We start from the raw sequence: 20,295 nt of genomic DNA, 5'->3' as shown, positions 1-20,295 counted from the left end.
CTCTTCCTAACATCAGTGCCCCCTGCCCCACCCTTGAAATGATGCTTGTTCTTCTAAGCACTTGAGGGGGAATAGTTCCCTCTTCAGAGATCAACAAAAGAAAAAGCATCCTCTTGAGTTGAAACAATGTCTCTTGCTGGTTTGCAGAAAAATGCAAAGCATGTCAGGTTACAATAAGAAACTGAACCAGTTATGCTCAAAGTGTGGTCCCTGGACCAGCAACATCAACATCACCTGGGAACTTGCTAGAAATTCCCTCCCTAACCTCCACTGGATCACTCTGGGGACAGGACCCTGTAAACTGTGCTCTAACAAATCTCCCAACTGCTTCTCATAAAATTTTTGAACATCTGACCTGAAGAATACATGATAACAAATCACACACCCCAAGAGCTCTGATTACATTATTTGGAGGTTATTTGCTCTTTTAGTTGCCACTCAGATTTGCAGTTAATTGCATGTTTCTGCCTCTCCCGTCCCCACCTCTGCCCTGTACCATCAGGTTCTCCCACTGAGGATGGAAATTGCTTGGGCATATCTCAGGATCACTTGTCAACGTTCTGGGTAGGTGACTTTAGATGAAGCATGGGTCACTAACTTTATCCCACCTTCTCCAAGGCAGACAGAGTAAGGCAGGCAGAATAACACTCTCTCATGACAAAGGACATCCCAAGTGCTACTAGAAATAGCAAGTTATCCTGCCCCACAGTGGGGCTCAGCCTCTAGCCACAACCCTTTGGGCCAGAAAAACCTGGCATAATAGAAAGGGTATTGGTATAATAGAAAGGGACACTGTCTTATTCCATTTGTGTTGCTATAAAGGAATACCTGAAGCTGGATACTTTGTAAAGAAAAGAGGTTTATTTGGCTCATGATTCTATAGGCTTACAACAAGCCTAGTGACAGCATCCCCTTCTAGTGAGGGCTTCAGGCTTCTTCCACTCATGGTGGAAGTCAAGGCTGAGTGGGCACATGCAGAGATTACATGGCCAGAGAGGAAGCTAGACAGTGGGCAGGGGTGGGGGAAGTGCCAGCCTCTTTAACAACCAGCTCTTGTGAGAACCAATAGAGCAAGAATGCGTTCATGACTGTGAGGACAAAGCCATTCATGAGGATCCACCCCCATGACCCAAACACCTCCCACCAGGTGCCACCTCCATTGGGAATCAATTTCAACATAAGGTTTAGGGGGACAAACATCCACACTATAGCAGACACTAGCTCAAAGCAGCACCCCAAGAAATAGCATGGCTTTTGTTTACTGTTGGTTTGTTTTTAAAGGGCTGGGGAGAATCCCCGTCCTGGCTGGGATTCAGAAGTGGGCAGCAGGATTCTCCTGCAGTTTTGCCATTAATTGGCTTTGACTCAGCCTCTCTAATCACTAGATTCCTTTTCTGCAGAGGGAGGATGATGCAGCCACTTCCTTTGCTCCATCTCCTGGGATGTCCAGGTGGGCTTGTAATGCAAGGACACACACACACACAGAGAGCCATTCTCTGCTCAAACCTGTGATTTCATCAACAGTCCACCATAAGATCTCAGCTCCTCTCCATCAGGGCCTTCCTGACACTGTTCTGGTTTTTTTCAGGGATTACTTTTATACTGTGACCTTGTGGAATCAACATTTGAAAAGTTCAAGTTGCCTAGCAGGAAGGTCGATGCTTTGGATCACTTTCAAAAATGTTTTCTGATTTTAAAACTGCACCATCAGAGAGTGGTGGACAGTGAGAAGTCCAGCCAGCAGGAAGAAAAGACTTGGAAGGCCATCCGTGTGGACCTAGTCATGTGCCCCTACGAGTGCCATGCCTACGCCCTGCTGGGATGGACTGGCTCCCGGGTAAGTGCCTCATGGACCTGTGGGATAATGTTAGTTTTCCAAAAGACATAGGTTAGATCTAGATAGGCCCAGGGAGGAGACAATGACAGCAAGGGTTGAGAGACAGGGGAATAGGGCAGTGCCCAGAAACCTTTAAATCGGGGTATTCTACCTGCATGTGGTCAAGTGAGACAGATTCACTTAGAACAGTTATTCTCAGTGTGTGGTCCCCATGCCAGCAGCAGCAGCCTTACCTGGGAACAGGTTAGACATATAAATTATGCACCCCACCCTAGACTTCTGGAATCAGAAACTCTGGGGTGGATCCCAGCAATCTGTTTTTGAAAAAGTCCTTCTAGGGGTTTCTGATGCTGCTCAAGTGTGAGAACCACTGAAGTAGAGAAACCAGCAATGTGGTTAAAAGAGGAAACAATACAGTGAAGAGACAACTCACAGATTGGGAGCAAATATTTTCAAATCATATATCAGATCAGGGGTTATTATCCAGAATATACAAGGAACTCAAACTACTCAATAAAAGAAAACAAATAACCCTATTAAAAAATGGGCAAAGGATTTGAATAGACATCTCTCAAAAGAAGACATACAAATGGCCAAGAAATATATGAAAAAAATGCTTAACATCTCTAATCATCAGAGAAATGCAAATTAAAACGACAATGAGATATTACCTCACATCTCTTAGATTGGCTATTATTTAGATGAAAGATAACAAGTATCAGTGAGGCTGTGGAGAAAAAGTAACTCTGTACACTGTTGGTGGTATTGTTAATTAGTACCACCATTTGAGAAAACAGTATGGAGGTTTTCCATGAAACTAAAACTAGAACCACCATATTATCAAGCCTTCCCACTACTGGGTATATACTCAAAGGGACTGAAATCAGTATGCCAAAGAGATGTCTGCACTACTATGTTCACTGCACCATTATTCACAATAACTAAGATATGGAAACAATGGAAGCCCCCACTGACGCCATTCACCTCACTCCCACCCGCAGCCTCTCCAGCTGCCCCCCACGCACAGCGTGAGTGGCCAGGGAGGGCAGGAGAGTGGCCCAGGGCTAGGGGATAGGGGATGGTGTGCTTATCAACACCCCTGTACCTTCACAGACCTGCAGCTACAGTGCCCAGAATCTGCTTCACCTGGATTATTCCACAACCCTGGCTTCCTCTCTGCACCATTATAAAGGACTTACAAAGTCTTGTCACTCAACCCCAGCTCGCTTTCCTATAATAAAAATTGTTCATCGCCACTAGAGGGCGCAATCACCCCAAGTTTAGTCCTTAATCCCACATGGGAAAAGACAAACTTTCTAGATCCCTGCTTCTCTTGGAAACTAGCCTCAATGACAACGTTATTCGCCGTCCTCGTTTTTCCAAGGTTTTCCTATCCTCTGTCTTAGGCTTCGGGTTTTGCTCCCTGCAGCCTCAGAGCCCACTGCTGATCGTGGGAGATGTATTCGGGGGCAGGTGACTTACACCACAGTTTCACGGAATCTCAGTAGGAGAGGCGTTAAAGCCAGAGGGAACCTTAGTCGTGCACTTCTCCATCCTTCCATTTGACTAAGCGAAATTCGGTAAGTCTGGGTGACTTGCCAAGAGATGCACAGCCGGGTAGGGACAAAATCCAGGCTGGAATGGATTCCCTGACTCCTCCATCCTATTTTACAATAATGATATTAACATTTAAAAAAAAAAAAAAAACAAGCTATTATTCATCTGGCTTTTTACTCTGGACCAGGTATTATTCTGGATGAAATGTTCACACAATCTATTTATCCAACAAATATTTACCATACATCTTCTATATGCCAGGCACTATTTGAAGAAACAGGGTTATAGACAAAACAAAACAAATCAGGGTTCTGTTCGCATGGAGCTCACATTCCAGTGTGCTCGTGGGAGCACGGAGCTGTCAGAAGAGCGCTCGGCCCTGGGGAAGAAAATCACTTTGACAGTGCTTAGTGCAGATAGATATTTCGCTAGAGGGACTTAGATATCTTTAAACACCTACTGCTGAAGATATTCCAGACTTGACAGTAAATTATTTTAATGATCCCTTGTCCAGCAGTTTGAGCGAGACCTCCGGCGCTACGCCACGCACGAGCGGAGGATGATGCTGGATAACCACGGTTTATGGGACAAGACCAAGGTAGGGTTTTCTCCCTGGAATGGGCTACTTTGATCCCCACCCCCGAGGCTGGGTCCCTGAGTACTCTTCCTGAACTCATTTGAGTGTGTGGGGACAGTTTCCTTTGCTATGAGCGTCCTATTCCCAGCTGATCACAGTTGAGGGCCGCTGGAAAGATCCTTACAGCTTAAGGTCCCCCACCTGGCCCAGAATGTACCTCAGGGGCTTTGGGATCCAAGAGGATGAGCTACTTGGGCTCCAGAACCAGTCCAACAGTGAACATTGCTTGAGTTTGGTATATTCCTGGTGTCTGCAATGACTCACTCCAAAGAAAACCAAGGATCCTCCCAAGTCACAAACACCACTCAAGTACCCCTCAAATGCAGGGGGCAGCAGCATTCTGGGTGACCATGTGGGTCATTAATGGGAGTCTCCTGCAAGAAAGAGAGCAACAGAGCTGCCCTAGGATGTAGATAAGGAGTCAGCTAGTGTCACTCACCAGCTATGTGACTCACTGAGCATGCTAGCCTTGCTGCCGTCATGATCCAGTTCATGCCTCCGCAAAGTGATCACTGTATGAGCTGGGAGGAGTTAGATATTCAACTGTTAAATCCACAGGGTCTAAGGGCTACTGTTCTTTCAGTGGTCAAGGACACCAAAATAGGCTTTTAGGGAAAATAAGACTTAAAATAACTAGAAGTAATACTCCTTGCCCTCTAGGAACTTATAGTCTAAATGAGGTATATTTAGTTAGGGCCGTCTGAGTTACAAGTGTCAGAAATCAAACTAAAACTTGCATAGGCATAAAAATGGAATCTGGGTTATATACTGCAGCATCCAGGATAATATTGGCTTCAGGTGCAGCTGCATCCAGGCACTCAGGTAAGCCTCCCTCAGTATTGGTTTTATTCTCAGGCAGGTTTTCCTGTAAGTCCCATTTTCTCAGTTACTCTGGCAGAGAAGAGCCTCTTTCCTAATAGTTCCAGCAAGAACCCTAGCTGATGCTCATTGGGCAGGCCTGGGTCACATGTCCATCCCTGAACCTGTTACTGTAGCTCTGATTGGCCAGGTCTGGGTCATGTGCTTCTCCTTGGAGGCGAGCGCAGCTCCACCTGACCCTCATGGACTGAGAGTAGAGTCAGGTGTTTCCCAAAGAAAACTCAAGGTGCTGCTCACGGAAGAGCGGGCTGTGGATGCCAGCAGGAGAGCTTCAGATGCTGAGCATGTGAGCGGAGGCAGATGTGCGTAATACAATGAAGGAACACTTACAAATTAACACTTAATAAACAATTCAATGTAAGCAAGTGTTTTCTATGTGCCCAGCACTGTGCTACCTACAAGAAAGGATGGAGGGGAAGAGGTGCTTGGTTTTAAAGAGATCATGGGGCAGCCTGGTGGGGTCAGAGGCAGGTGTGGAAGGCTGGAGAGGAGCCCAACACATACATGTATCCTATAACTCCCAGCAGTACACAATTCTGGCTGTACATCAAACTACCTAGAGCTTTTTTTTTTTTGAGACAGAGTCTCACTTTGTTGCCCAGGCTACAGTGCCGTGGCGTCAGCCTAGCTCACAGCAACCTCAAACTCCTGGGCTCAAGCGATCCTCCTGCCTTAGCCTCCCAAGTAGCTGGGACTAAAGGCATGTGCCACCATGCCCGGCTAATTTTTTCTATATATATATTGTTGGCCAATGAATTCATTTCTATTTATAGTAGAGACGGCATCTTGCTTTTGCTCAGGCTGGTTTCGAACTCCTGACCTCAAGCAATACCGCCCTCCTCAGCCTCCCAGAGTACTAGGATTACAGGCGTGAGCCACCGCGCACGGCCTACTTAGAGCTTTTAAATAGATCAATGACAAGACCTCTCCTGAGGTTCTGATTTCACTGGACTTGAGTTTGGCTCAAGCTCCTATGTTTTAAAAAAAACCAAAAAACTCTTATCTGGTGATCCTAATGAACAGCTGTGGTTAAGGACTACAACCCATAGGAAAAATATCCAAATGCCTTTTGCTGAATGTGTAAGGCTGTTGTGATTTTACCTTAATTTATTTAGTACCATATTCTTGGATGGGAAAATGTGAAAATTATGGAAGTCAGTTAAAATTACTTTTTGTACTCTTCCAAGGGAATTATGTTTTGGCAAGAATTCATTCTGACAAGACAGTTTTACAAATAATACTTTCGCTGTGTCCACACTGAGATGTTTAAGAAAAATATCTGAATGCACGTATTTCTTGTTCTGCTTCCAGAGGATATTTCTCAAAGCAGAAAGTGAAGAAGAGATTTTTGCACATCTGGGATTGGATTACATTGAACCGTGGGAAAGAAATGCCTAGGAAAAAGTCGACATTTTTTCCCATTCTCTTCAGGTTAAATAAATTAAGCTTCATATTAGTATTATGAAAGATGCCTCAGGAGAGTTCGAGCTTCTTTAGGTCTTATTGAAACACAGATTGCTACTAGAAATAAATAGCTTTATTACTAGTATACGGAGAATTTAAAAAGAAGAAATAAATAGCTTTAGAAACATGGTAAGGCATCACCTGGTGATGGGTTATGTTGTGATATTTGTACGACCGCTGCATAGAATTCACAATGTATTTTTCAGCAGAAATGGTGTTGTCATTGGTGGCTTAAACGAGGAATCTAATCAAAGCCCACTTTTCCCACATTGTAGCTGAAGTACTGGTATCTCCAATAAAAATAGGAGGAAACAAGATGATTGAGTCTTTTTTTTCTTTACTCAAATGTTATAAAACATTTTAAATCACAAACATAACTAAGTGGAAGAATAAAACATTTACAGTTTATCATGAGAGGACGAACAGGTTTAATTAGAATATTCCAGAGGGGATTTTGGAGCTTGTGAGGTGACTCTTGACTGGTGCAGCTCGACTCAAAGCCTGTCCCTCCCCGGCCACCATCTACCTGGGTCCGCAGGCGTCCCAGCTCAGGGCCATGTAAGGGACGTGTTTTCACTGCTTTCATTGGGAAAGAAGTGCAATTTCCTAAACCACCAAAGAAATACCTCCCTCTTTTGTCCATCTTGGAGCCTGCCTCTCTGGACTTAGTGGCTCAGTTTCTCTCATGAAGACAATCACTCTTGGCCTCTTCATCTCAGGCACCCGTGGAAGGGAGGCAGCCTTTGGAACTCACAGGCCCCGCACCCCTTCTCACCTCTTGCTTTCTCGAGGAAGGCACAGACTCTACTCTCTGAAGGAGCCGAACAGGCCATCTGATCCAGTTTCTCTGGTGTCCTCAGCTTAATAAACATTTAGGAAAAATAAGTCTTTCCACCTGTAAAGTCAGGAGCTGAGAAGAATCATGGAGGGGACAGAAGTTCCTGCTAATGGGAGTAAGAAACAGGGAGGCAGAAGGGGGAGAAGTAAAGAAAGTAAGCCTTGCTTTACTTTGCAAGGTTTTGGAAAATCAAAGGTAGAATGTTTGAACCGGGTAGATGTAACCTTAGAGACAGATCAATTCAAACACCAGGTGACACAGGAGGAAATGAGACCGAACACATTGTGCAACCTGCCTGAGGTCACCCTTAACTTAGCAGCAGCCCTGGGTGTGGGAACCAGAGGTGCTGACTTCTGATCTCAGCATCTTTCTAACAACACTGGGCTACCCTTCGTGAAGGACTGGACATCTTGCAGTGTGGCTGAGAAAGTGTCGGTACCGGGGATGTCCCTGGGATGCTCTTGGTTCCAAGGCCAGGGCCAATGTTTTATTACAAGCAAAGAAAAGCCACAGACATTTTGTAGGTTCATAAGAATGGCCGTTTAACTTTTCACTTTATTACAAAATAAGTTCCTGTGCATCATAGCAGAAATAAATGACAGAAATACTGAACCTTGCTAGTTTAATAGAAACAGTTTGAAATAAAGATTCTAAGCAATGGATTGTAAGTAGAATTAAAATAAGTGATCCAACTACAAGTCATACCTTACTTTATAGGTTACAAGACTTATTCATATTTCAATCCAGCTTCACAACCCACGGTGTGGGGTAGGAGGATGAGAACTGCCATCTCCACTTGACAAGCATAGAGCTGAGGCTCTAAGTGCCCAGCAATCTGCAGTAGGGCTGACACCTATAAGCATCAAAGCCAAGGCCACAGCTGAGTTCTCAGAAAATCCGGTGTTCTTCCTGGCATGCAAGGGAAGCAGAAGCAACAAGATCTCTGGGCACATCTGTTTAAACAGAGCCAGATCTGCTTGCCAAGGTGACTGGACTTGGCAAGTCCAGTCTGGACTTGCCCAGCGGACTTGGCACAAAAGTGAATTTCACAAGGGGCTTTGAAGAGCAGGTGTTGGCATGTGACGAAGTTTGGGTTCCAGTGTTCCAGAGCAGAAGTATCATAATGTCTTATGTTAAAAATTAGGCAAAATGGCCGGGTGCTGTGGCTCACGCCTGTAATCCTAGCTCTTGGGAGGCCGAGGCGGGCGGATTGCTCAAGGTCAGGAGTTCAAAACCAGCCTGAGCAAGAGCGAGACCCCGTCTCTACTATAAATAGAAAGAAATTAATTGGCCAACTGATATATATATAAAAAAAAAAAATTAGCCGGGCATGGTGGCGCATGCCTGTAGTCCCAGCTACTCGGGAGGCTGAGGCAGAAGGATCACTCAAGCCCAGGAGTTTGAGGTTGCTGTGAGCTAGGCTGACGCCACGGCACTCACTCTAGCCTGGACAACAAAGTGAGACTCTGTCTCAAAAAAAAAAAAAAAAAAAAAAAAAAAAAATTAGGCAAAATGCTTCATTATAAAGAAAAAATATCATATGTCATTTTAATGTCAAACATGGATCTCCATCATCATCTTGAAGGTTAAATGTAACACCAAAGTCTTTGTATTGGTAATTTGGAACTTGCAAGAGCCTGGGTTTTCCTGGTTTATACAAGGACAGGGTCATCTAGATTGGAAGATTCACAGACTACTAGCAACCCTTAGAATCATCTTTAAATGTCAATAATTTGGATTTCAGGCCATGGAGAAAGTTTTCCATAGATGGTCCCTTGGTGACCCTATGACCATGGGTAACAAATGCTGGTGATTAGCTCTTCCACTTTATCAGACAAACAATATGGGAAGAGGTAGGAGGAAGGGGGTAGGGAGAGAGAACTAACATTTTGAGTGCCTACTAAGTGGCAAGCACTTCCCTTTATTTCCTATTGAATCTTTTTGATAAGGCAAGTGATATTATCTTCTTTTTTACAAAACAAAAAACTGAGGCTTAGAGGGGTGAAACAACTTCTCCAGAGCCATACACCTGCTCAGAGATAGGTCTGACTTACTTACGGCCATATTCTTTCCACTGCTATACAACATGATTGAGCTATGTGCTACCCTGTGGTCAAGGAATGTGTGGGTCCATGTGATTTCTACCCTGAGATATTCAGAAATAAGTAACAGCTTCCTCTCACACATCCCCCATAAGTTTCATTTATCCCAACTTGTACCAGGCTAATCTTGGCCAACACTCCCATGAAAGTCATGTCTGATGGCTTTTTTGCGAAAGGGATATGAAAAATGATGAGAAGGCAAGACACTCAGAAAAAAAAGCCCTTTTCTTAAAATCACAAAGAAAAGCAAATTCCCTCTGGGGTCAGTAACAGGACCTGAGGGCTCCATCTGGATGCACAGTGAACTCTCCTGGTGGGTCATTGTGTATTAAACCACAAAATTTGAGCTGTCCCCTAAAGAGACAAATCAATCCACAAGTGTTCCAGATCTGTAAGTGAAACTTGGATTGGTTAAGAAGTAAGGTGGCCTCTCTCCTCTCCAAGTACAAATTCCTGGGTTTTCAGCCTGTCTCAGCTCCAGGTCTTCTCCTGGACTGAGCCACCTCATTCTAGGCTCAGCCTGGGCACAAGCCACCACAGTCCCCTCCTTCTCTCCATTTCCACAGTAGGACGGTAAGGGTCATGCATGGGCTCCTCTCTTCCTGCTACTGTCTTCACATATATGTGGGCTTCTTGTGCTCCCATTGTGTTCTTCTCATGTGTTGGTGATCTCCTAGGATTCTTGAGAAAACAAATAGGTTTTTTAAAAATACAGCTGAGACTTCTGCTTTTGGCCAAGATGAAGTAATAGCAACCACATTTGCCCACCCACCTGAAACAACCAAAGCTCAGACAAAAATGTTTGAAATAACAGTTTTCAAGACACTAGACAACAGGCAGGGAAGGACAATGATCATTGAAAAACAGAAAACAAAGGAGGAGCGGCCTACAATTGCCTGAGCTTACTGCCTTGGTAGAGTTTTCAGGCTATTCATCTCTCTTTTGTTTAATGTTAACATGGTAGGTATTTCTTTTCCCATCCTTTAATTTTAATCTATTCATGTCTTTATATTTAAAATGGGTTTTTGTAGGCATCATATAATTGGATCGTGCTTATATCACCAATCTTAATGTCTCTGCTTTTTAATTGGGATGTTTAGACCTTTTACATTTAATATGATTATTGATATGGTTGGGTTTAAATCTACCATCTGGCTGTATTCTACCATCTGGCTATATTCTACCATCTGGCTTTGTATTCTATTCTGTCTGTTCATTGTTTCTTTTCAAATATTTTTCCACCTTATTCCATATAGATTTTAGAAATACTTTATTAAGTTTTATGAAAAAAAATCTATTGGGATTTATATTGGAAATACATTTATTATATAGGTCAGTTTGTGGTTGTTGGACATCTTTATGTTATTGAGTCTTCCTACCAGGGAGCATGGTATATAATTTAATATTTTAATATTATTTAATTTATTTTTTAATTATTTAATTTATTTTTTAAATTATTTAATTTATTTTTTATTTAATTTAATTTATTTTACTAAAGATTTATTATTTTCCATAAAGATATTACATATTTTATTAAATTGACTTCTCAAGATTCTACATATCTTTATTACCACTATAAAGTGGTAAATTTTAAAATTACTTTTTCTAGTTATTATTGATGAGGAATGTAAATTACTTTTGTATATTGATTTTTGTATCCAGTAAACTTGTTAAAATATCTTGTTAATTCTAATAATTTACCTGTAGGTTATTTGGCTTTGCTATGTAGACAAACATATCATCTGCAAATAATGACAATTTTTTTTCTTCGTTTTTAATCTTAATGCTTTCTATTTCTTTTTCTTATCCTGATACATTGACTAAGACCTAAAGTATAAATACTGAATAGAGTGATATTAGTTAACTTCCTTGTATTATTTCTGATCTTTAAGAGAATGGTTTCAGCATTTTATCCTTTGGTAAGATATTTGCTATAATTTTTTCCAAAAGATATCTTTCAAGTTAAGGAAGTTTCTATTCTATTTTTCGTTTGCTAAGAGTTCATACCACAAATGACTATTAACATTTTTTAACTCTCTTCTCCTATTGAAGTGGTCATATGATTTTTCTCTTTTAATTTTTCAGTGAAATAAATTATATCCAATTGATTTTCTAATATTAAATCAACCTCAATTTCTGTTCAGCCAATAAAAACACACTGAGAATCTCTTTTGAGCTTTCACTTCACTTGATCATCTCCTTCCCATGTGTGCTCACACTGTATTTCTTTTACGCATGAAAGGCTTTAAAACTCTTAGCTTGTTTACTGTGTGGATGATCCATAGAGATTATAACCAAGAGTTCTTACCTCAGATATCTTGGGACTTTCATCGATTTCTGAAATTTCACATGGTCTTTCACTTTCCTAAATTGTTTTTTAAAAAAAGAAAGGAAAAGAAGTAAAGGGTTACAGCGTTTCACTATAACCATGATAAAATCAGTGATTCTTAAACATGAGTGCACATTAGAACACACAAAACAAAATAAACACACAAACAGCTAATAACTCCCCCCTTCCCCATAAAAAACCCCAAAACAAAACCAAGAAATGTCATTGTGAGTTACTTCAAAAATAATCCAAGGTGAGAGTAGAAATTAGAGAAGATTGGTCATGAGTTGATATTAATAATTGGGTTCATTATACTATTCTCTCTATTTTAGTATATATTTTAAATTATTCATAATAAACAGTTTTCTCCAAAAAAAAAAAAAAAAAAGGATCAATGCCACAGCTCTGTTGTCCAGAAATTCTGATTTAATTGATTGTGGTGATTGGTATTTTTTTTAACTCCTAGATAATTTTAAAGTGCACTAAAAGTTGAGAAACTAGTACTTAAATAAATAATACCACCACCCACCACAATACTGCTTAATGTTTTTAAAGTTTATAACTTGTCAACGTATCTTTACATGTGATGTGAAGATGTAAAGATGTTCATCATTCCTGGTCTCATTCCATCAACGATGCTGCCGACCTCTTAAAATAGGGAGGGCGGTTTTTATGACTTCTGTTTTGGAGCTGAACTAACCGAGGCATAGAAAATGTTAAGTCACTTGTCCAGGATCATATATTAATAAATCATAAAGTGGCAGAGTCAGGATTAGAACCTTGATTTTCTGTTTCTTCACTAATGCCTACCACCGTGAGAACAACTATGAATGTTCACAAATAGAGAATGGAATTGGAACCCAGAGTCCACATGACACAGTTGTATCACAACCATGGAACCTTGTTGGACATTGGTCTTGGTGGCCTTTGAATTCTGAGCACGGTCCCCAGAGCAATGTGGCATTTGGTGGGGGCTGAGGGTGCGATGGATGTACATTCCCTTGTGAATTATGCATGTTCAGATGTGGGCAAAGGGCAAAGACAAATAGAGCCACATACTTCTCAACATATCATACCCTGACCCCAGGCACCTCAGCACCTTTTCATCTCCCATCTTTCCTAACATGATCTCCATCCTCCCTTTGTGAAACTTGTGCCCCTTTGTTTCTCAACTTTAGAAAACACACCCATTGTACAGACTGTTTGCTATGGCAAAAGAAACATCCCTCTCTGCTGCTCCTTTTTGCCAGGCCAAATACCATCCTTATTGCCAGGATTTCCTCAACTGACCTGAGGGTTTATGCCAAATCTGCCTGGTGCTTAATGTCATGTTTGAGATGGAAATTAAAGCCCAGAAACTTCTACCATCTTGTCCTCAGGAAATAGACATGGGCTCTGAATTCTTACACCCTTAGCCTCAAAGTCAGTTCACTGAAATACTGATCCCTGCTTCCAGATCCAGACCCAAAGAAGTTGGCAATCACCTCCATGGACTCAATGCTACTTCTTCTTCGCTGGATCCAAGTAAACAGCAAAGCCACCAGCAGGGCTGTGGCCACGATGGACGGGATGCCTGCCGCCAACCCGAGAGATGGCCCACAGTCCTGGCACCGAGAGAAAAGCAGAGTCAGGGGAAGCCCTGATGCTTCAAGAATAAAGGAAAAATTCAATAGATTTGAATCTATTGAAGCCATCTGGCATGGACCATAAATGTCATATACAATATCAAAAGGGTAATGAAATAATGTGAAAAAATGTTTGTAACATACATGGGAAATGACGTGTTTTCATGGGCCTTAATTGATACAGTTCAAATCAATTGGAAAGGCAATAATCCAGGGGGGAAATGGGCCAAGGATGTGAACAGGCATTGTTAGGGACAGAAACACAAATGCCTCCTCAACACAGGAAAATCTGAGATACGGTTCAGACCAACAGTTAGATACCAGTTTCACCCATCAGATTGCAAACAGTAAAAGCTTTTATTATATACCATACCATGTTGGTGTGAATTTTTAAAAGTTTACTTACACTGCATACATTAACCAATTGAGTTTCAAATTCCCATTTTGCTTTGATCTGAGTGGAAATAGCCATTTTCAGATTTGCAGATTATCTAGAAATATTGAAAACAATCTGCACAATTCCTATAAATGTGTAACTCACATAATTCTGGTTTCTCCTTCACAAGGAGAATTGAAGGCTGAAAAAAGTATATGAATCATAAACATAGAGGTTGATGACTTTCCCTGTGGGGAACACACCCATGTGACCCACACCCAGATCTAGATTCGGAACATTACAGCAGCCCAGAAGCCCCTCGGATACCCTCAGTCTCCGTGCGTGACCGCTATCCTGAAATCTACCACTGTGAATTCATTCTGTCTGTTTTTCAACATCATATAGATGCACATAAGGTATGTACTCCTTCGTGTCTGGCTCAACACTTTGCGAAAGCCTCCGTGATTTTGTACGTTCTCACTTTCGAGCTAAAGTGGTCACAAGAATAGCTGTTGAGCCAGGCTCTGGCTCAGCTCGGCTACAGTTCACCTATCAAACTTTAATCCTCACGGCAAATGCACGAGATGGACAGAGCATTTTTATCCTCCTTTTATAAATGACCAAACTGAGGCTCAGTAAGTTAAGTGACACACTTACCACTTCTTTCCCACCCGTGACAACAGGAGAGGAAGTCTGCGTGGAAAAAGAACATGCATTGCAAAAGAACGAGATTATACTAGAGTAGCATTATACAAGACAGCCTGTCAAAGGTTAGGCTATAGAGCCTGAAGTTTACCCCTTCACTAAACTTTCCGTTAACAACAACAACTGCCAAGTAGAACCTTACTTGATTGCTCCCCAGCTATGAATTGGAATAGAATTTGGCTACAAGGAGAAAGAATTGAGAAATTCAAGTGATGTCCTTATTATTCACACTGTGGGTTTTCCATTCTGTCTCCAGATTACAGAAATCTGCTTAGGGTGGTTTTGACCAAAGGGGGGGAGGATTAACTCTAAGGATGTAGGGGTGCCCTATGGAGCCTCAGGGCAGGTGGGAAGCTGGCTTCTCCAGGGACCAGAGCTAGGGATGGGGAATTTGTCAGGACCAAAGCCACCGGCCTCTCCCTGTGTCTCCAGGGCAGCGTGGCCTTGGCCTTCCGCCTATGCTCTTCTCTGCCTATTTGCTTCCCCTCTCTCTTTCTCTCTCTCTCTCTCTGTCTGTCTCTCTCTCTCTCTCTGTCTCTCTCTCTCTGTCTCTCTGTCTCTTTTTTCCCCTCTCCCTTCTCCCCCTCCCTGTCTCTCCTACCTTCATGAACACCTACCAGTTGTACCAGCTAACACTGTGGAGCATTTGGTATATGCCAGGCTGTTCAAGCACTTTTCCCATAATGACTCATTTATTTTTCTCAACACCTTGTGAAAGTCTCTGTGATTTTACGTGTTCTCACTTTTGAGCTAAGTTGGTCATAAGAATAATTGTTGAAGAGAAAGTGAAGCAGGACTGCAACGATCTCCATTTTACAGATGAGAAGAGTGAGGCCTAGAGTAGTGAAGTATCATGTGCAAGGTCACACAGCCCTAGGTGGCAGACCCCAATCCATATGGCTCCAGGATGGATGCTCTTAACCACCGAGCTGCCCTGCCTCCACGCCCTGGTACGGCATCCAACCCAGTGTTTCCCTTGACAGTTCAGTACAGCCCAGCAGGGACTGACTTGCATAGGTGGCTCCGTTCCAAACTCCTTACAGAGCGGCTCTGATCCAGGTATCCCCTACTCCCCTACTTCCCAGTGGTGTTATTTTCTTTTAATAACCATGCAACTTTTCAGAAAAATTTGGCACAGCCAAACCCACTAAAAAACTGGGCTAGGAAAATACCTTGCTCAGCCACAACAGCACTACTGCTTAGAAAACAACCCTGCTGTTAGTGCTTTTCTCTACACAATATTAGAACGGAAATGGAAGATGAACTGTGGGTTTAAACTGTACACCATCAGCAGCTGAAAATCTCTAATTTTATTTGCAACTAAATGCCATGCCATGATCAAGAGCCTTAAAATGTTCATTCTTGCTGTCCCAACAATTTCACTTCTAGAGTATATACTAAGGAAATAGTCTTAAATGCAGACAAGGATTATCTATTAATATAATGGCATTTATCACAAAAGTATTCCTAATTATAATTAAAGCAATAATTCACTTGAAGAAATATATGCAACCATCCTCAATTATGGTTATAAAGACTGGTGGAAAACACTTATGATATAAAATTGTATGCAGAGTAAGAACACAATAGTACAAAGACAACAAAAGTCAAAATTTATGCAAAGTCAAACAGGACAGAAATGGGTTACACCAGTGTTTTCTGCTGATGGGAATTTAGAGTTTCGTATTTTTCTTCTTTTTTCCTTTTCCTATAAGTTTTATAATTGGAAAAAATTTCTCTTAGCACCCCTCAACTGTTCCTAAGTGCCTTTGAAAGACGGTGTAACTGATCTCCATGCGACAGGCTTATGTGACGGAGTCCTGGAGGCCCCCTGTGAATTCTGCACGGTCAGGGACTCACCTGGTGAGCGGGGGCGGCTATACTTACCGTGTTCCCTGGCAGCGTGAAGTTCAGTGAAAAGCTCTGCAAGAGAGAAGGAAATGTGCAAGCTCCCTCCCCCTCCCCCAAACTCACCAGTCCTGGGGATCCCAGGAGAGTCCTTGATCCCAGAGGCTCAACCAGCCCCAGTCTTCGTCCCCAGTCTTGGTCCCAGAGGAGGGAGGGGAGCAAAGGAGCCTGAGGTCCTGAGTACCCCCTCAGCATCAAGTCAGTCCTCCTCCTCTCCCCTTGGCCCGCTGAGGGGCCAGCCAGCCAGGCTATTTCCTGAGGGCCCTGGTCCACGAGGGCAGCAAAACCATTACTAGAAATTCAGCAAAGCACTGAAAATTATTTTTTTCTCCCCCAGAACTCCTTTCAGGGAGAGAGCTATGTGAATACTTTGTACTTTTTGTACAATACAAATACTTTGTACTTTTTGCTTGGAGCAGAAGGTAAGACCCGCAAGGGGCATGGTCTAACTAGAACTCCTAACCCCTCGATCACCTTCCTAGGAGAGTGAACCCAAGGAGACGAGGCCCCTGCTGAGTCCGAGGCAGGAGCTCTAGGCCGGAGCTGACCCTTCTCAGCTCTCCCCTCACTCAGCAGCCAGTCTCGCCTCCCCCCAAATACGGAGTCAATATGTGAAGATCGCGGGCTCAGTGGGGCACCGGATAGCCTGCCCATATGCCCACTTATCTGGGCCAGGCCTGCCCAGCACCCGGGTGGCTCCTTTCTCCTCCCTGTCCCCATCCCATCACCACAGTTTGGCCTTGTCATGCCAGTCTTTCCAGGCCGCTCCTTGCCAAGTCCCTTGCCCGCCTAGACGGGAGCAGTGGGCGGGGTGTGGGCTGACCCTTCTCTCTCCCCGTGCTGAGGTGGTCTTGTTTCCACTTTCTGGCCCCTCAGCCCTTGGGCCCAGTCACCCCTGATTAATGCCCCCCCACTAGCTCTCCTTTAGCCCCAGCCCCCGACCCCAAGGTTCACCCCACTCTACAGCTCCTCCTCCCACTGCCTCCCAGGACCAAGTTCTGTTGTTACAGAAGCAATGTGTTTGCTGAGTTTTAAAATTAAATATTATCCGACAATAGGAATCTCAGGAAGGACAAAAGAATCATAGTATTTCACACCTGGATTACCTCAAAGATCATCTACCTCAAAACCCTCATTTTACAGAAAAGGAAATCAAGACCCAGAGACGCATCAGCAATTAGCTCATGGACAGATGAGAACAGTTAGAGCCCTTGTAAGGCAGGACTCCCAAATGGCTCTGTCCTTGTGACTTACAGCCAACCTGAACGATGGTCCCAACATAGGCCAGATTGATGAAATGCCTATTTTAGCTGACTCACTGGTGGATTGGGATTCAGACGGGTTAGCAAATGAGAAAATCCTGTGAACCAAGTGTTTTAAGCACCTGCAATGCCTAATTTCCCCTGGAGCCTGTCCCAAAGAATACGTCCCTCGATTCTGTTGGCCCCATCAGCCCCACGCCGCAGTGGGGACTCTGCTCCCGTCTGTCTCTTGGCAATCCTGCGCCCACATGTCAGAGAGAATCATCCAAGGCTCAAGGATTTGAATGGGTTGCCCAAGTTCACACTTGTTAGCTGTCACCAGGACCTGGGCCTTCTGGTGACGACCTCTTTCCACCACTCCAGGAGGCTGCCGAACAACTCCTGGGTTTCTGTGGATGAAGCAGAGTGCCCAGACTCACAGCACTAAGCCCCTCTTCTTCTGGGGTGCTGTTGGAACAAGAGGGACATCTAGGCCTCTTAGGTCAGGGTCCTCTTGCTCAAGGGATGTCACCACTGCCCTTCATGCCAACACCAGCCAAGCCGACAGGTGCTGCAAGGGACTGAACGCAGCCTCCCAGAGCCCTGTGTCATCTGTGGGCACTGGGCACTGATGTCAGCAGGCCCAAGACAAAGCTGCCTTTGGGAGGACGGCAGCAACAAGCGGGCCATTGCACGCGCTGTTTATCAACATCTGGATGACGAAGATTTTGGCCGATTTCAGAAAAACATTCATATTTTGTAGAAACACAGTACAGTGCTCTCATGGAGAGAAAAACATTACGTAAATTGGGACGGAGAAGAATCCGACGCAGTGCCCTTCCGAGACGCAGCTGGGTGGGGTGAGGCAACCCTGGGCTTGGAGCCACCAGATCTCAGCTCAAGTCCAGACTCACCCGCTTAGTAGCTGCGTGGTCTTAGATAAGTCACTCAGACTCTCTGGTCTCCATTTCCCCACAACAAATCTATTCTCCCGGGCTCAGTTTTCCCATCCTCAAAATGGGATGCTCTTAACTTGCCCTGCCCACTTCACGGGATGAGCACCAAGGAAATATTGTCATGTCGGTGGCAGCTCCTTCCAAAAGCTAAAATACTCCGGACGTACGGGGACAATCACATGGCATCACATTCTTCGTGGCCTGGCCAGCACAGTGTAGACATAGGGGGGCTACCTGGGAAGTTCTCGTGGGATGCAATTGCAAGCATGCATTAGCAATAGTCGAAGTAGCAGAATTTGATACAATACACACTGCTAATTGCCAGTCTGACACTACATAATACCTACATACTGATCCTGAAAGCACTTCGGGATCTCAGCAGCTGCGTGCCACTTGTGACAAGTGTGCAATTTGTGAGGGTAAGGGGAGAGAGGGCATAAAAACTCACTGTTACTGAGGGTGTGCTGTGTATCAGACACCTGCTCATAACTCCCCCAGGAGGGGAGACCATTGTCCTGACATCAAGGCCGTTTCTATGGTCAAGATAGGCTTCTAAAGGTCACCAGCTCCTAAGTGGTAGACACCAGGTTAGATCACAGATCTTTCTAACTCCAAAGCTTGAATTCAACTCCTTTCAATAATCGTTTTTAAAAAGATTCCACGCGTAAGTGAGATCACACATTATTTTTCTTTGTGTCAGGCTTATTTCATGTAGCATAATGTCCTCCAGGACTAAAGAGGGCAAATGTGGCAGGTGGCAGGGGCTCCTCCTTTTGTAAGGCTGATATTCCATGGTATCTATATACACCACGGATTCTTTACCCACTTGTCCACTGACGGACACCCAGGATGTTTCTGGAATCCTTTAATAAAGCAATCACAGAAGCCTCCACTGTCTTCCCTTTTAACTTAGCAAACTTCATTTCATTGAGTCATAACCACATGCATGTCACAAGTCAGTGAGAAAGGTGGAATGTTTCTGATGCAATTATGAGCATCGATGTTGCTAATAATGCAGCCAAAAACAGATGAAACAGACACGAAAGATGAAAGCATCGATCAGACCCATTGCTTCAACTAGAAAATGAACATAGCTAAAACGTCTACTCTGTGCCCTTGTTGTATGTGGGAGTTTAAAAACAAAACCTTAATATCAAAATAAAAGATGAGATTAGCAAATATTAGAAGAGAAATTTTAAAAAATAATTAGTATTTTGCATATAGGAAAACAATGGAAAGCCAAGCTCCTTGACTTCATTATACTGAGAGCACAGTTGCATTTGATTGCTTTAGGGGACATGAGCTGCAGAAGCCTGGAACTGTCTGTTACAGAGAGAAGTGAAGGTTAGGCTGAGAGGAGATGCCAGCTCTCACTCACCATTTCTGACAGCCTCCCAGGAACCTTCTCCAAACACTGTCCTTGGCAAGTTCTTTCTCACTGGTGTTATGGGCTTGTGTCGCCCCTTTGTAGGAACATCCAGCTGGGAGAGCTGGGGAGGCAGGGTGAGAGGTGGCTCCAAGAGAGCCCTGGCCGAGCCATGTATGGTCAGGGGAGTAGCCAAGTCCTCAGCCTGTCTCTCAAGGAAGATGGGCTGCTGCAAACGGCCCGGGTCACCCACCCTCTTTGCCTTCATTTTCCGCCCTTCTTACTTTTCACACTGCTTTCTTGGCCATGTCTCCATCCCAGCAAAGAAGCCACAGCTGGCCTGAGAGCTTGGGGGCTTCTGCAGCCTGCAGCTCTTTGGAAACAATGGGTTACACACGTCTGAGGCTGGCCACTCTGTCCCCAGCTGACAGTGTCCACATTAACCACGTCCCTGACCAGGATGGAGTCAACACGT

General features: G+C 43.8%; 2 protein-coding genes across 3 annotated transcripts in view; one reads left to right on the top strand and one right to left on the bottom strand.

Annotated features, from left to right (window-relative positions):
* Nucleotides 1-6,784, top strand: part of DNTT (DNA nucleotidylexotransferase) — a 29,703-nt gene extending 22,919 nt beyond the window's left edge. The window contains exons 9-11 of the mRNA XM_020280604.2: nucleotides 1,589-1,837; nucleotides 3,909-3,992; nucleotides 6,222-6,784. Of these exons, the coding sequence (XP_020136193.1) occupies nucleotides 1,589-1,837; nucleotides 3,909-3,992; nucleotides 6,222-6,308 (420 nt within the window). The 3' untranslated portion in view covers nucleotides 6,309-6,784. The remainder of the gene's footprint in view (nucleotides 1-1,588; nucleotides 1,838-3,908; nucleotides 3,993-6,221) is intronic.
* Nucleotides 6,785-9,521: 2,737 nt separating this feature from the next.
* On the bottom strand, nucleotides 9,522-20,140 carry OPALIN (oligodendrocytic myelin paranodal and inner loop protein). Of its 2 annotated transcripts, none has more exons than XM_012767253.2 (6): nucleotides 19,833-20,140; nucleotides 16,237-16,272; nucleotides 14,302-14,337; nucleotides 13,128-13,247; nucleotides 11,623-11,679; nucleotides 9,522-9,995 (listed from the first exon to the last, which is right to left on the bottom strand). In XM_012767253.2, the coding sequence occupies exons 1-6, from the start codon at nucleotides 19,833-19,835 to the stop codon at nucleotides 9,819-9,821; spliced, it is 429 nt and encodes a 142-aa protein (XP_012622707.1). In that variant the 5' UTR covers nucleotides 19,836-20,140; the 3' UTR covers nucleotides 9,522-9,818. The 2 variants fall into 2 exon arrangements, with proteins under 2 accessions (XP_012622707.1, XP_012622696.1); XM_012767242.2 differs by having other exon boundaries at nucleotides 16,210-16,272; nucleotides 19,833-20,139.
* Nucleotides 20,141-20,295: the final 155 nt, after the last annotated feature.

Source organism: Microcebus murinus, chromosome 14 (assembly GCF_040939455.1).
Source record: "Microcebus murinus isolate Inina chromosome 14, M.murinus_Inina_mat1.0, whole genome shotgun sequence".
Taxonomy (NCBI): Eukaryota; Metazoa; Chordata; class Mammalia; order Primates; family Cheirogaleidae; genus Microcebus; species Microcebus murinus.
This window is presented reverse-complemented; position numbering and strand designations above follow the sequence as displayed.